Source organism: Mastomys coucha, unplaced genomic scaffold (assembly GCF_008632895.1).
Source record: "Mastomys coucha isolate ucsf_1 unplaced genomic scaffold, UCSF_Mcou_1 pScaffold12, whole genome shotgun sequence".
NCBI classification, from domain to species: domain Eukaryota; kingdom Metazoa; phylum Chordata; class Mammalia; order Rodentia; family Muridae; genus Mastomys; species Mastomys coucha.
Window position 1 is genome coordinate 371,583 of NW_022196894.1, and position 14,319 is coordinate 385,901.

Below are 14,319 nucleotides of genomic sequence, written 5' to 3' on the forward strand. Positions count from 1 at the left end.
CTGAAACTAGGACAGTGACTATTTTTAAATATCAGACCAGCCCTGTTCCTAGAGACTGCCCCTCATCCCCAGAGGCCACACTTACTCTAAGGTTGTCAGGGTCCTGTTCAGCTGGAGTGCTTGTCCCAGCGCCCTGGCTGCACCAGCCTGGATGAAGTTCCACTGCAGGCTGGAACAATACAGACCCATGACCACATGTCACAAGACTAGAGAGGCTCTGAGAGATCCAGGAGGGTCTGGTGACTGGGTGAGTCTATGTAGGATATGGCAGGGGGATTCCTGAAGTTCCCTTCAGGCTCAGCTCCCAGAGGGCCAGTGTTTTACCAAGTGTAGCCTTAGGGATGAGCTCCATGAAACATAGGTTACCATGAGTCACAGCCATGACACTTGCCTCATAATCTAGGTCTATCTGAGGATAACCTCAGGAATCCAAACTCAGGCTAGGGATACCTGTCCCAAATCCAGGTTCCATCTACCATACTTGGTTTGTGAGCAGCCCTGCGGCTGAGGGGTGGAGACTGGGGAGGGCAGACTTACTGTAGCTGTGTGAGGGAGTGGTTTTCTCCCACCGCTGCTGCAATGGCCTGTGCACCTTGGTCCTGGAGGAGATTTGCTGTCAGGCTGGCGAAGGGAACAGGAGCTAGTAAGGAGCTGCCACGGACTGCCCCCCATCCTGGTCACTAGGGAATCCAGGTCCCCATCTTCCCCCAAAATACACTGTCAGCACTGATATTGAATTTGTGTGGCTCATGCTTATGGAGAATTCTGGTGTGCCAAGAATACTCAGTGTGGTTACAGGTTATGCCACCAGGACACACAGAACTAGGAACAGGACTTACTGCCTATTGGCATGGTCCCATGCCAACTCTTTCGGGTCCTCTCCCATGTGCTTATCCATCTCCAAGGATAAGGCTGGAGAGTTCTCATATCAGGGTTGCCAAGAGAGACCAGGTGTCCTTGCTGACTCTTCCCAAATTAAGCCCTTGTCCAACCTTGTAAGCTGATGATGCCAAGGTCTAACCCGCCATAATGGTGAGCTGAGCAGGGGAAGAGCACATCTCCCCTTGACCTCCATCCCTCCAGACTCTATTTGTACCACGTACTCTAAGTGCTTCAGAGTGTTGTTCTTGCCAAGCGCTTGAGCGAGGGCCTGGGCTCCCTCTGGGCTGATGGAGTTTTCTCGTAGGCTGAGGAGACAGAAGACTGAGCATCCAATCATGTAAGTGAGGCTTCTGACAGAGCAAGCCCAGGTGTTTAGGCTTTTCAAACCCCAAGAAACCACAGGCTCTTGGTCTCCTGGGACAAAATGTGAAGGAACCTGTTCCAGTCAGTACTCTGCACTACCAACAGTGTAGAGCACACAGGAGAAAAAGGGCAGGATCTGAGTTAGGAGGAACAAATGGTACCTGAGGGACTTATACTACGGGAGCAGCCCCCTGGTGCCACAGCTGACAAAACAGGGGAAGGGACGGTGCCAAGTTCTAGAACCATGCCTGGACCAACTACAGATTTCTCCACTGTTTTCTTTCCAAGTCCCAGAGGCCTTATATTTCTACTGGTCAAAGGGACAGCATCGTGGCTGTGGGGCTTGAGGGTCAGCACTTACTTGAGACTGGAGAGTGTCTGGTTACTGCAGAGGGCTCGCATCAGCACCGCCACTCCCGTGTTACTGATGGAATTGCTCTGTAGGCTGCAGACACAGGACAAGGTACTTTTGATGTGGCTGTCCTGGGACCTGGAGGGAGCTGTCTGACCCAGCCTGGAGCCATTCCCATGGAGTTCAACAGAGAGTTGGGGCCCTAAAACCTGCTCTCCTCATCCTCCTTTCCTCTCCCATCACCACTTTCTAGCTCCTGCCAGCTAAAGGCCAGGAAATTAAGCCTGTCTTATCTCCTCGGGAAGATAAGCCCTGAGGTTTAAACTGCCTTGACGTGGGGCTGCAAACATGTTAGTTCCACTCCAAAAAAAATGAAGTGTCGAAACCACCCTAACATGAATGAATGCAGAATGAAGCCAGCCCCACCTGACCTTCAAAAGCTTTTCTTTTCTTTTAAAATTTTATTATTGTAAATAAGTACACTGTAGCTGACTTCAGATTCATCAGAAGAGAGCATCAGATCTCATTATGGGTGGTTGTGAGCCGCCATGTGGTTGCTGGGAATTGAACTCAGGACCTTTGGAAGAGCAGTTGGTGCTCTTACCCACTGAGCCATCTTGCCAGCCCCAAAAGCTTTTCTTTAGCCACTGGTGCTCACTTAGGACAAGGCATATAGATGTCATTCTAAAAACTGCAGAGAAGTGGAGCTATAGGTAGAATAGGACAAAAGGTGGACAGAGGGGCAGAAACAGCACAGTCATAAGGCTAGGGTTGGTAGGGCTCTCTCCTGGAAATGAGCTCAGGCAAGGGTGATTATCAACCATGGAGGGTTCCCAGGCAGACTCACTCCAAATTCTCCAGGCTCTGGTTCACCTTGAGGGCCTCAGCCAGGGCCATAGCACCTTTGTTGCCAATGGTATTACTGGAAAACCTGTAAGAGACACATGGTGGTGGGCTGCACCTACGCATCAGAGATCAAAGGAGACCACCTCTGTCTCAGGGGTGTCCAGTGCAGTTGGGCCTCAGTTGTAGTTGCTGTGGGTAATCAGGTGACCCTTATTGTAACTCTTTGGAAAGAACTGAGGGTTAGCCCTTAGAGCTATGTCTGGGACTTTATGTGAAGATGGCCAAGAGATGGTGTTTCCTTCTGAGGGCAGGGAAGCAGTACTGAAAGCATGCCTGTGAGGTTTCAGAGGTTTTAGGCCACCCAGAGCTGGGAGGCTGGGCTTTAATTCTCCTGCATTCCCCTATACCTCTTTCTACCTATTCATCCATCCATCTATCCACTCACATCCACCTACCTCCCATCCATCTACTCCTCCATCCACTCATACATATATCTCATGCCCTCATCCATCATCCATCCATCTATTCCATCACTCATTCCCCGCCCACAAGTATGAAGGGAGGGCTGGCCTTCTGCTTGACACCGAGAATACCAAGTTGGCCTTTGGCTTTTCTCACATGAGTTCTTTCAGGCTCCTGTTCTGCTTCAGGGCATCTGCCATCTGCTGGGCTCCTATGGGCCCAATTAGGTTCTTCTGTAGCCTGTGAGAGATGGGAAGGGTCTGTCAGCAAAGCCAGCCACAGTCAAACCCAGGCCAAAGACAGTCTGGGTTGTAGATGCGAGATCAAGGACAGATAGGGGACCATCTCCATTTACAACTCAGCATACACAAGGATCTGGGTGACAGAGTTAAGGGAAAAGTGCAGCTGGGAGCAGGAGTCTGAGAGTGCTCAGCAGCCCCCTGTATGAGAGACAAGTCTGCCAGCTAGCAAGGTTACTTCCCATCTGGATCCCATCTGCCTCTCACCTGAGAAACTTCCCTGGCAAGAGGTATAGGCCAGATGGGGAAGGACCTCTCCTGTGTAAAGTTAGAACAGCCTTCATACAATGGAAAGAGACAGGGCCCCATGAGATGGCTCAGCAAGTGACTGTGCTTGCCCTTGAGAACGTGCATGGAAGGGGTCACGTCTGCTGGACTGAAGGAAGGGTGGGGGCTCTGTCTTTGCCCATGATGTTGCTTTACAGTCACGTAAGTACTTTTTCAATAACAGAGTGCACTGTTCTTTTCCTACATCCGTGGAGATGATTTTCTGGGTTGGCAGGAATATTTTTTTATTTTCAGTAATTCTTCATCCTATTTGAAGTGGAAATGTATGGTGTCTTTGGAAAGTCAGTTGTGTTGAATGGTGTTTTGCTAGGGCAAACATGTGAAAGGACAATGTGGCAAAGGACTCTTCACTAATGAGAAGCAAGCATTGGTTCACCTTCCACTGCATAGCTGAGCTCCGTTTCTCATGACTCCATAGAAAGAAATGCACCAAAAAACTTCGGGGAAGCCTCTTGCTGCTTCCTCAGACTCTGGCCAGTCGGCAGAGTGACGTCAGCTGAGACAGACTCTAGCTTAGCTTAGGCAAGACACATGCTGAGGCGAGACACGTGAAGGACACGTGATATTTGGAGGGAGTATAAGCAGGACTCAGTGGATAGTGACAGGGACTTGCATAACTAGTTTTGCAACACTTGGTCTCACATCTTCACTGATCTTCACATCATTGAGAGAGGTATAGCAAAGAACTGCTCCTGGCACCCCTGCTGGTCCTGCTCCCTCCTGCTGACATGCTGCTTCTGCTGAGGCCTGGCTGTCTCTGCCAGCGCTGCTGACTGGCGTTTGCTATCCAGACACTACTGATCTGGACTGCTGGTGTATTGGTGAAGTGTTTGTGAGTAGATCAAGCTACCATTGCTGAATCCTGTGAACTGAACTGCTGATCTCCCGACAACGCAGACGGAATTTGCTCTAAAGAACAATTTCTAAACAGGTCCACTTCCCCCATACCCTGATAACCTTTCTTTTCCACTCCCTCTGGTGGGTGGTGGGCTAGAAGGGAGGTTAAAGCATTATGAACCATCATTGAAAGTAGGTTTTGAAAAACCAAAGCTACACCTCTCTGCAAAAGGTGACATCACGCTTTTCAGGGTCTGTACAGGTAGGTCAGAAAGCCTCAGGATTGTCTCCTGTTCTCCCTGTTGGGAGCAAGGCAGAGGCCAGCAGAAGGGAGGGGGAAGTGGGAGTTGTGTCCACTCACTGTAGCATGGAGATGGTCTGGTTGGAGACCAGGGCCTCAGCTACGCACAGGACACCATCATCCTTGATCACATTGCTTTGGAGGCTACAGAGGCAAGGAGGAGTGTGTTACCAGTAGAACAAGAGATGCCCAGCAGTGGCCTGGACTCATACTGCAGTGGGGATACCTGCCTTAGAGGCCCAAGACAGGAAGCAACTGACTTCTGGGAAAAGATTTGCCACTGATGATGTGACCTTCTCAAGGTCCATCACCCCAGAAAGACCATTAGCCTTCCTGCATGGAGTCTCTAAGTAGCGGCTTGCCAACTAGAAACAAAGTGCCCATGCTATCTACTGGTATAATAAAATGAGGTCAAGAGCCACAGTACCCAAATAACAGCGAAGCTGTGGTAAAACTGGAAGCTTTACACTACTGATAAGAATGTCAAATGGTCCAGCCTCTGTGGAATACAGTCTCCAGTTCTTAAATTGCATGTGCCCTAGCAATTCCATTTCTAGCTATATTCCCCAAAGGATTAAAGACAGGTACTTGAATACTTCTACACAAATGTCGCAGGCAGCATTATTCACAATAACCAAAAGATAGAAGCTGAATAGAAGTGTGAAAAAAGACACACTGAATGTCTGTACATGAATAGGTAAGCAGACTGTGTTCCACCCATACAGTGGAATACTATTCAGCAATAAAATGCAAGAAAATAACAATATATTACAATATTGATGAACTTCAAAACATTAGGCTAGTTGAAAAAGCAGATACAAAGATCTTATTGTATAACTCCATTTATATGAAATGTCCAGAATCAATAAATTGGTAGAAAACGCCGGGCAGTGGTGGCGCACGCCTTTAATCCCTGTACTTGGGGGGCAGAGGCAGGCGGATTTCTGAGTTCAAGGCCAGCCTGGTCTACAGAGTGAGTCCCAGGACAGCCAGGGCTACACAGAGAAACCCTGTCTCGAAAAACCAAAATAAATAAATAAATAAATAAATAAAAAATGGTAGAAAACTTGCTAAGGGCTGGGAGAATAGGAGAAAGGAAGCAAATACTAAGAGTCAAAAACATGTTGAAACTAGACAGACGTAGTGGTTGCACAACATTGTGAATGTACAAAATGTCAATGAACGATATACTTCAAAATGACAAAATTGCATAGAATTAAATTTCAATAAAAAAATAAAAACAACTTTGCCAAGGCAGTGGTGGCCCACACCTTTAATCCCAGAACTTAAGAGGCACAAACAAGTGGATCTCTGAGTTCAAGGCCAGCCTGGTCTACAGAATGAGTTCCAGGACAGCCAGGGCTATACAGAGAAACCCTGTCTTAAAAAACCAAACCAAACAAAAATTTCTGGTGCTGGGTGTGGAATTAAATGGCACACATTTAATTCCATTACTTAGGAGGCAGAGGCAGGTGGAACTGTAGCCTGGCCTACATAGCAAGCTCCAGGCCAGCCAAGGCTACCTAACCTGACCCTATTTTACCCTTTGAATCAGTAGAAAAACAAAAGAAAACAGAATAGTAGTATACCCTCAACTAGACAGATACATCTCCTAAAAGGAACATAGCAACCATAGCCACTGTCGTCCTCTGGAGGGCAGGCTTTTCATTGTCCTGAGAAACCTTGGGGACTTACAGCAGCACACAGAACTGGGAGAATCTGAAACCTGAAGCTTGCTGACACCTCAAAGCCTCCATTTTTAATCCTTCCCCATTTTACAGTATCTCTTGTAGCCAGGGTTTTGTTTTCTGGGCCCTTTCCTGCCACCAGGCCAGGAGTGGGGCCACATACCTTAGAGAAGTTAGAGTTCGGTTTATCTTGAGAGCATCTGCCAGAGCCTTAGCCCCTTGTGGTCCAATGCTGTTACTCCGGAGGCTGACGGAAACAAGAGGGGGAAGAGGGGTAAAAATGGCACCAACATTTTATGTCTATAATCATAAAGGGAATGAATTGGGATTAAGGATTTCACATTTGATAAAACCATGGCAGAGATCATGTATGTGGTGTGTGTGTGTGTGTGGTGTGTGTGTGTGTGTGTGTGTGTGTGTGTGTGATCCAAAGTAGCCCCACATGATGAGTGAAGGGAACAGGATATGATGGTCTAGTGAACTAAGTGTGGTGGTGATAAAGGGTCAAAAATCAAGTGTTTTGTGAGATGAAGTTTAAGAGATGGTCAGTGACGTTGCTTTCTCAGCTGTCCTGGAAGGATATGTGGTCTGCAAGAGCTCAGCCACTGACTGCTCTAAGCAGGTTGAGTCTGGGAGTGGGAGAAAGGATGGAGAAAATCAAGATTTGTCAAAGACGGGAGACAGCTTAAGTTTCTCTTCTCCCAGGAGTGTCCTACTTACTCTAGTGAGATGAGGCTTCTGTTAACAAGGAGGGATCTGGCCAGAGCTTTGGCTCCTTTGTTACCAATCTGATTTTCAGCCAGGCTGCCAGAGAAAAGGGAGACTGCTTATTTCAAGTTTGTGACTCATTGCTTCCTCTTTGATATTAAGCTCATGGTTAACCCTTGCTTCCCCAACATCACTCATGTGGATGTGAGCAGAGACAAGGTGACTGTGAAACAAAAATTCAGGAATAGGAAGACCCCTGAGCCTGGGAAGATAGAGTCAGAGTGGGCCAGACGGCCTTCACCCTGACAAAGGGGCCCAAGGAAATTCATCTAGCACCTTGCACAAAACCTACTTTACAAATGTGCAGCCAAGAGTTTGGATGATAAATGCCTTGCGTTTGGGGGCAGGAAGATGGCTGAGAGGGTAAAAGTATTTGCTACCAAGCCTGACAACCTAAACTTGGTATCCAGAACTCAAATAGTGGAAGGATAAAACTGACTCTTATGGTTGTCCTCTGACCTCCACATATGTACTGGTGTGTGCATTTAAACAATACACACACAGAGACACATACGGAGAGATAGAGAGAGACAGAGAGAGGCACAAATACACTAAATAGAGTAACATTCTTTATACTAGATTTGCTGATATTCAAAAAAGTTCTTCCATACAGACCCTATCTAGTGGCATAATGTTCATGTGGCTCTCAAGGAAAAGTAAAATATCAAATGCTGGTGCTAGTTTCTGTGGTTCAAATGCCCCAAACCTGGGCTAATTCCAAGTACCCTCGACTTATGAAATTCCTGAAAAATGCATAGTGCTTATAAACTAGTACAAACTAATTTGAACAGACCATTGATGCTAGCCTTCCTCTAGTACAAAACAGCAAATGGCAGAATTACCACAAAACTATCTTCTAAGTTTAAAAAAGGTTCACCTTTCTGTGCCTGGAAACGTGTTCCAGAGGCATACAGTGGATGCACTCAGTTTTGCTTCCCCAGTTGAGAATTGTTTAGTTCTGTAGGCAACAGCCCAGGATAGAGCTCTCCACGAGAACCCCTGCAATGTTTGAATCACGTGTCTTCCAAAGGTGTTTGGGATCTTGGTACCAGGGCCACGAGGAAGGCGAAGGGAAGCTAAGTGGACCAGGCTCCTTCAATACCCACAGCTCTCCCTTTGTGCATTTTACTTGCCGCTTTTCAAATGAGCTCCATCACTTAAAAATAAATCTAAGCCAGCTGTGGTGGTAACACCTTTAACCAGATGTGGTGGTGACACCTTTAACCCCAAACACTTGGGAAGCAGAGGTAGGCCTGGCTCTGTGGGTCCAAGGCCAGTCAGGACTGCACAGTGATACCAAAACCAACCAAACAACCAAGCAAATTTGAATACTAGCCAGGTATAGTGGTACACATCTGTTATTTTAGAGCTTGGAAGGTTGGGGAAGGTTCAAGGCCAGCCAGGACTATGGAAGACCTTGATTCCCTGCCCTCCAGCATCAAAATGTTTAAAGACCAGCCCATTTTTGTTGGCCCAGGATTTATATCATGTATAAATAATATCTCATAAGCAGCCTTATGTGGTTTTCTTCAGTGATGTAGACATTGTAAACTAGTGTCACTGAGGACCAAGCATAAGGCAGATGGCTGTCTTCAGAATCATTTCTGAGCCTCATTTTAAGCAATACTAATGTTGGATATTTTGTCATGTGCTGAAGGCCTAAAGCTGCCTGTGAGACATAACACAGGCATGAGAAGCTGTCAAGACCCTCTGTCTGCCAGAGCCGTTACATTTTCATCCTTCACTATCAAGGCACAGTCAACGTCCACCTCACTCCCCAAGCCTCTTCTCTAGGATTACCCACAGTTCTCCAGAGCCTTCCTACCATCTCCACACTGGTCTATCCACGAGCCTTCCTACCATCTCCACACTGGTCTATCCACGAGCCTTCCTACCATCTCCACACTGGTCTATCCACGAGCCTTCCTACCGTCTCCACACTGGTCTATCCACGAGCCTTCCTACCGTCTCCACACTGGTCTATCCACGAGCCTTCCTACCGTCTCCACACTGGTCTATCCACGAGCCCAAGCATTGCCTACATCTGAAAGTGTAGACACTTCATAAGCCTTTAAGCCAGCATTCAGACTTTTCTCTAATTATAATGAAAGCAATGTGATTTTATGTTATTTGAGATAGGACCTCATTAATGTGTAGTCCAGGCAATCCTCCTCAAGAGTGCTGGGATCGTAGGCGCGTACATCACACCCAGCTAAAGACTTCAAATTTAAATTTTTGAAAACCAACAGGATTAGTTCAAGTAGGTGAAGTGCTTGCCTAGCATGCATGACTGGGTTCCACCCCCAGCATGGCATACACTGGGTCTGATGGCACACGGCTGTGACCCCAGCACTCAGGAGGTTCAGAGCTAAGGATCACCTTACCTATATAGTGAGTTTGAGGCAAAACTGGACTACAGGAGACCCCGTGTCAAAAAAGAAAAAAGACTGTGAGGCTGGAGAGAAGGTTCGGCTATTGAGAGCATTTACTCTTGCAGAGGTTCTGGGCTCAATTCCCAGCATCCACAAGGTGGCTCACAACCATCCTTAACTCCCATTCCAGGAGATCTGACACTGTTTTCTGACATCTGTGGACACAAAAAGCAAGCAGGCAAAGCATTCATACACATAAGTCTAAAAACTTTTAAAATTTCACCTTAAAATTTATTAAAATTAAAAGTTAAACTTTAAGCTTTTAAGGTTTTACCTAAGACATAGCTCTGTGCACAGAGTATTATCAGAGAGTAAATATTGAGAGGGCATCCAGAAGGTAATGCCCAAGCCAGGGCAGCGGAATGAGGACATGACAGAGTCCAAGCCTTCCCTCATCTCACAGACCAGACACCCGATCCATTGGCACTTCCCAAGGGGAGAGAAAAAGCAGACTGTGTTCTAAGCCACACATTAAAAGGATGCCTGGGGCACCACTGGTTAACCGAGGTTCACTGGGGGCTGTGTTACCTTATCTTTTGAATGCGACAATCCTTCCCACTCAGCACACTGCCCAGCAACTCCATCACAGGGTCCTGGAACTGGTTGTTGTCCAGCCTGGGCAGGGGAGCCATGACAATGAGCCCTGCAGCCCACGAGCACGGTGGGGCCTCCACCGCCTCTCAACCCCACTGTGGTCCTATTCAAACGTATAGACCCGCTTACTCATGGTGCTTAGGCTTCCCTGTGGGGTAACCTAAGGTAACCTGAGGTAGCCTGAGGTAGCCTGAGGTGTTTCCTGGGAGCTGTGCTGTTCCTCTTAGGTGGCACCTTGCAGTGTGTTGTCACAGCAGCTCTGTATACCATGTACCTGTGCAGAACACTTTTGGCTAGCTTTACCAAAACCACTTTCAGGTCCTGACCTTTCTACATCTTGTCCTCTCTCTTTGCTTGCTTCAGAGTATGACTGAAGCTCCTGCCAACAGTGATTGGCTTACGCAGTCTTTGTTCAACAGTGATTGGCTTACGCAGTCTTTGTTTTATATACACAGGCACACACACACACACACACACACACACACACACGCACACACACACACGCGCGCGCACACACACATGCACACATGTGCACACACATGCATACACGCATGTGCACACACAGAGACATATACGCACACACACAGAGACACACACGCGCACACACATGCACGCATGCACATGCACACAAACACACTCCATCTTGCTCTGTAGCCCAGGCTGTCCTAGAACGCATCAGTCTTTATACCTCAGCCGCTTGACTGCTGGGATTGCATGTAATGGTCACAATGCCTGGTCTCAGAGGGTCTCCCGAGTTGGGTTGTATTTCCATGTTGAAATTCTAACCTTGCTGTCTCAAGATGTAGCTGTATATGGATGTAAGCTCATTGCAGATGTGATGGCTGAGAGAATATCACTCTGACATAGGGCAGACCTATAATCTAGTATGATATTGGCCTTTTAGGAAAAGTGGGTGTCTTGTGAAGACAGAGCCACAGGAGCTCCAGAAGCAGGAAGGGCATACTGCCCCTGCCTTGACCTCAGACTTGTGGCTTCGAGAACTAAATCAGTTGCTATGATGGTTTAGCACCCAGCTGTGAATGCTAGCAATCTCAGCAGGCTACAGGGAAAGTAGCATGATGAAGCAAGGACACATTCCAAGTCTTTCTCCTTTGCCCTCTCCCTGAATGGACCCCATACCCACCTGAGGCTCTGACAATAGAGCAGCTGGGGCAGCAGGCTCTGGAGGACACTCTGGCTGAGGCACAGGGAGAAGTCAGCCTCTGGGGAGCGGATATCAGACATCTGCAGGAGGTAGGCTAGAGCGGTGCGGTGTGAGGGGCTGGTCATCCCAGCCAGGGTCCCACTCCGCATGGCCTCCTCCACACCGCAGGCCAGCTCTGTGTGCCGCAGCTCACTCAGGCAGTGCAAGACATTGATAGCACGTGCACAGACCGCAGTGTCAAGATGTAGGAAGCCTTGTAGGATCTCAGCCACCTGGTCCCGGTAGCTACGATGCTCACCTTGGGCCAATAGGGAGCTGGCCAGCAGAGTATTGACCCTTGGGGACAAGAGGCCAGAGAGGAAGCGCAGGAACACATCCAGCCTCCCATCCTTAGCTTGTGTGGCCCGTTGGGCTGCACATCTGAAATGGGCAAGGAAACCCAGCCTGGGCCAGGACATGCCACTCTCAGTGAAGAGGTCAAAGACGGCCCTCTTGGATGCACTATAGTAATATGTAGCTGCCACAAATTCTTGCAGAGACAGGTGAGTGAAGCAATAAGCTACTGAGGAGGCCAGGGTCTCTTCCCGCTGCAGGAGACAGCTGCACAAAGCGCTCTGCAGCAGAGTGAGGTCCACTCCAAACACCTTCATGTCTTGCTCATAAAACACATACTTCTTCTTGACCAGCCCATGGAAGGCTAGGCGGCCCAGTGTCCCCACCATTTTGCGAGCTCCCTGAGTCACCTGCTCCATCCTAGGACTTACCTTTCCCTTATCCTGCCCCTCCCCACCAAGAGCCATCCTAAAGTACCAAGAGTAGAGCTCACACAGGGTCTGAGGCAGCGGCAGCTCTACCTCTTGGACAGCCAGCCTAGTGCGGTACAAGTGACCCAGGGCCAGCCCTGTGAGCCTACAAAAGGGTGGTATAGTGCACATCAGATACAGAGCCCTATTGGCCTGCACTTGACTCAGGACCTGACCTAAGAGGTTCTGGTCCTCAGGAAACATCTGCTCCAGACACACCTTGACTTCTTCCTCAGTAAGGCCCCGAATCTCAGTCATCCGGTCCACTAGGCCCCCGGGGATCTGACCAGCAGCACTGGGCCGGGAGGTGATCCAGACAGAAATTTCTGGAAAGAGGTTGCCTCGGATGATGTTAGTGATCAGGTGGTCTACCTGGATCTCCTTCTTTGGGTCTGTGCAGGCCATGGTATTGGAGAATTCCAGGGGTGTCTTATACTCATCCAAGCCATCCAGAACCAGGAGAACTCTGCCTGGGGCCATGGCTGCCAGATTAGCTTCCCCAGTGTTTGAGAAGATGGAGTGGGTGAGTCTGTCTGCAGACAGCTTCTCATAGGTGTTAAGATCCCGAAAGGTCAAGGGCAGAACCCAGGAGAAGCCCTTGCCCAGTTGTCCTCTGGCCCAGCAACGAACAAAATGCCTCACCAGCGTGGTCTTGCCCACGCCAGCCACTCCAATGGTGATAGAGACTCGAGGTGGGATGGATACCCGGGACAGAGGCAGGAAGAGCCTGTCCAAGGTGATGGCTCTGGCAGGGCGCCAGACCCCACGCATGGCCTCCACCTGTGTGAAGTCATGCTCCTTTAGCTGCAGGTCTGTCAGGCCCTCAATCAGCATGAGGCTAGCCAGCCGGTGTGACGGGCTGCCCAGTTCTGGGTCATTTCCCAGTCTGCTCAGCAGGGCCTCACAGTGCTTCCGTATCCTTGACTCTGCAGGACACAAGACAAGAGAGGTAAGGTGCCAGGGCAAGGTGAGAGGGTCCAGGGACCTCCTGTATTGCCTACCCCCACTTCATGAAGACTTACCATTGCTTTGGGATCCTAGTGGGGGATCTGGCATTTTGTTACAGGCTTGTAGCAGCTGAATGCCCTTCCCAGCCAACAGATCCACAAGAGTTTTCACCTGCTCAGCTGAGGAGCCAGCATTGGAGGCCAGCCATGTCTCTCTATCTGTCCACACCTCTTTCTTCCTCATGGAGTCTGTGTTCTCAGCCAGAAGTTGTGAATACAGAGCCAAGATTGACCCTGGGGAACCTCTGTTGTTTCCTGGCCAGGGAAAATAATCATAAAGATGCTGGGGCCAAGTGATTAGGACTTGGAGTCTGGCTCTGACACCTGCTTAGCTGGGTGACCCCGGATAGGCTGTGTCACCTCACTACACCTAGGTCTCCTCATTTGTGACCTGGCAATGGTGATGCTCTTGGGAGGAGTGAAGTAAGCAGTCTGGGAAGGGGACAGTGCAGAGTTGCTCTAATGAGCATCCTGAGAAAGGCAGAGAACGGAAGGGGAGCAGTGATAAGGTGGGGGTGGCCAGGGTGGGGAAACACACGAAGGCGGTGGCCCTGCTCTGCGTGACCCTGTAATGGAGGTTGGGTGGGTGGGTGTCACTGCATTATGCAAGTGGGGACCCTAGAGTCACCTGGACTGGTGTGATCATGTTGTGTTAGCTAAGCTAAAAACCCGAGGGTCTTCACTGTAACAAATGCAGCCCCGTATGGGGGGTATGCTAGTCAGGCAGCAGTGTGTGCCAACTCTGTACCCCATTTCCATTCTTCTAAGCCTAAAACTGCTCTAAAAAGCAGTATTTTAATTTTTTTTTAAAAAAGTAAACAAAAGAAGTTGGGATGGAAAGCTCTCAGAGCAGCACTGTAGCTAGCTACTTTTCTCGGCTTTCCTGGCCTTCCTGAAGCTGGGGCTCTAGGCCTGCGGGAAGCACCACTCACTGCTGAGGACAGTGACACAGAGCCGCAGGCCCCACCTGCTCGCACTCTTCTGCCACAGCTGGCTGCCTGTTTGACGCTCTCTTACAGCCTGCCTGTCCCATTTATGTTCCTCCTCACCAGGTACAGGGGCCACAGCAGTCCCTTAGGGACTCGTGGGCCATAGTTTATAGTTCTAGAAGAGAAAACACACCAGAGGCGGGGTGAGCAGGTCCGATACTGCTGGCAGCGGCCCTGTTTAAGACGACCTGGGAATGGTTGTCTTAACTGCCGACAGTCTGGCCAGTGCTGGCTGCCCCGAGA

The 14,319-nt window shown here is 49.1% G+C and overlaps 1 protein-coding gene across 7 annotated transcripts in view; it reads right to left on the reverse strand.

Moving 5' to 3' along the window:
* Positions 1–14,319, reverse strand: part of Nlrc3 (NLR family CARD domain containing 3) — a 28,686-nt gene that overhangs the window by 4,795 nt on the left and 9,572 nt on the right. For 4 of the 7 annotated variants that reach the window (XR_004115947.1, XM_031360752.1, XM_031360744.1 and 1 more), the window contains exons 2-13: positions 13,103–13,342; positions 11,257–13,006; positions 10,047–10,133; positions 7,039–7,122; positions 6,482–6,565; positions 4,691–4,774; positions 3,062–3,145; positions 2,445–2,528; positions 1,607–1,690; positions 1,104–1,203; positions 538–621; positions 86–169 (exon numbers count right to left, since the gene is read on the reverse strand). Coding sequence is in view for 5 of the 7 variants with exons in the window: in XM_031360752.1 (XP_031216612.1) it covers positions 86–169; positions 538–621; positions 1,104–1,203; positions 1,607–1,690; positions 2,445–2,528; positions 3,062–3,145; positions 4,691–4,774; positions 6,482–6,565; positions 7,039–7,122; positions 10,047–10,133; positions 11,257–13,006; positions 13,103–13,271 (2,778 nt within the window). In the remaining 2 variants the exon portion in view is untranslated. The remainder of the gene's footprint in view (positions 1–85; positions 170–537; positions 622–1,103; positions 1,204–1,606; positions 1,691–2,444; positions 2,529–3,061; positions 3,146–4,690; positions 4,775–6,481; positions 6,566–7,038; positions 7,123–10,046; positions 10,134–11,256; positions 13,007–13,102; positions 13,343–14,319) is intronic. The other 3 variants (XR_004115945.1, XM_031360713.1, XM_031360720.1) reach the window with 1 other exon arrangement.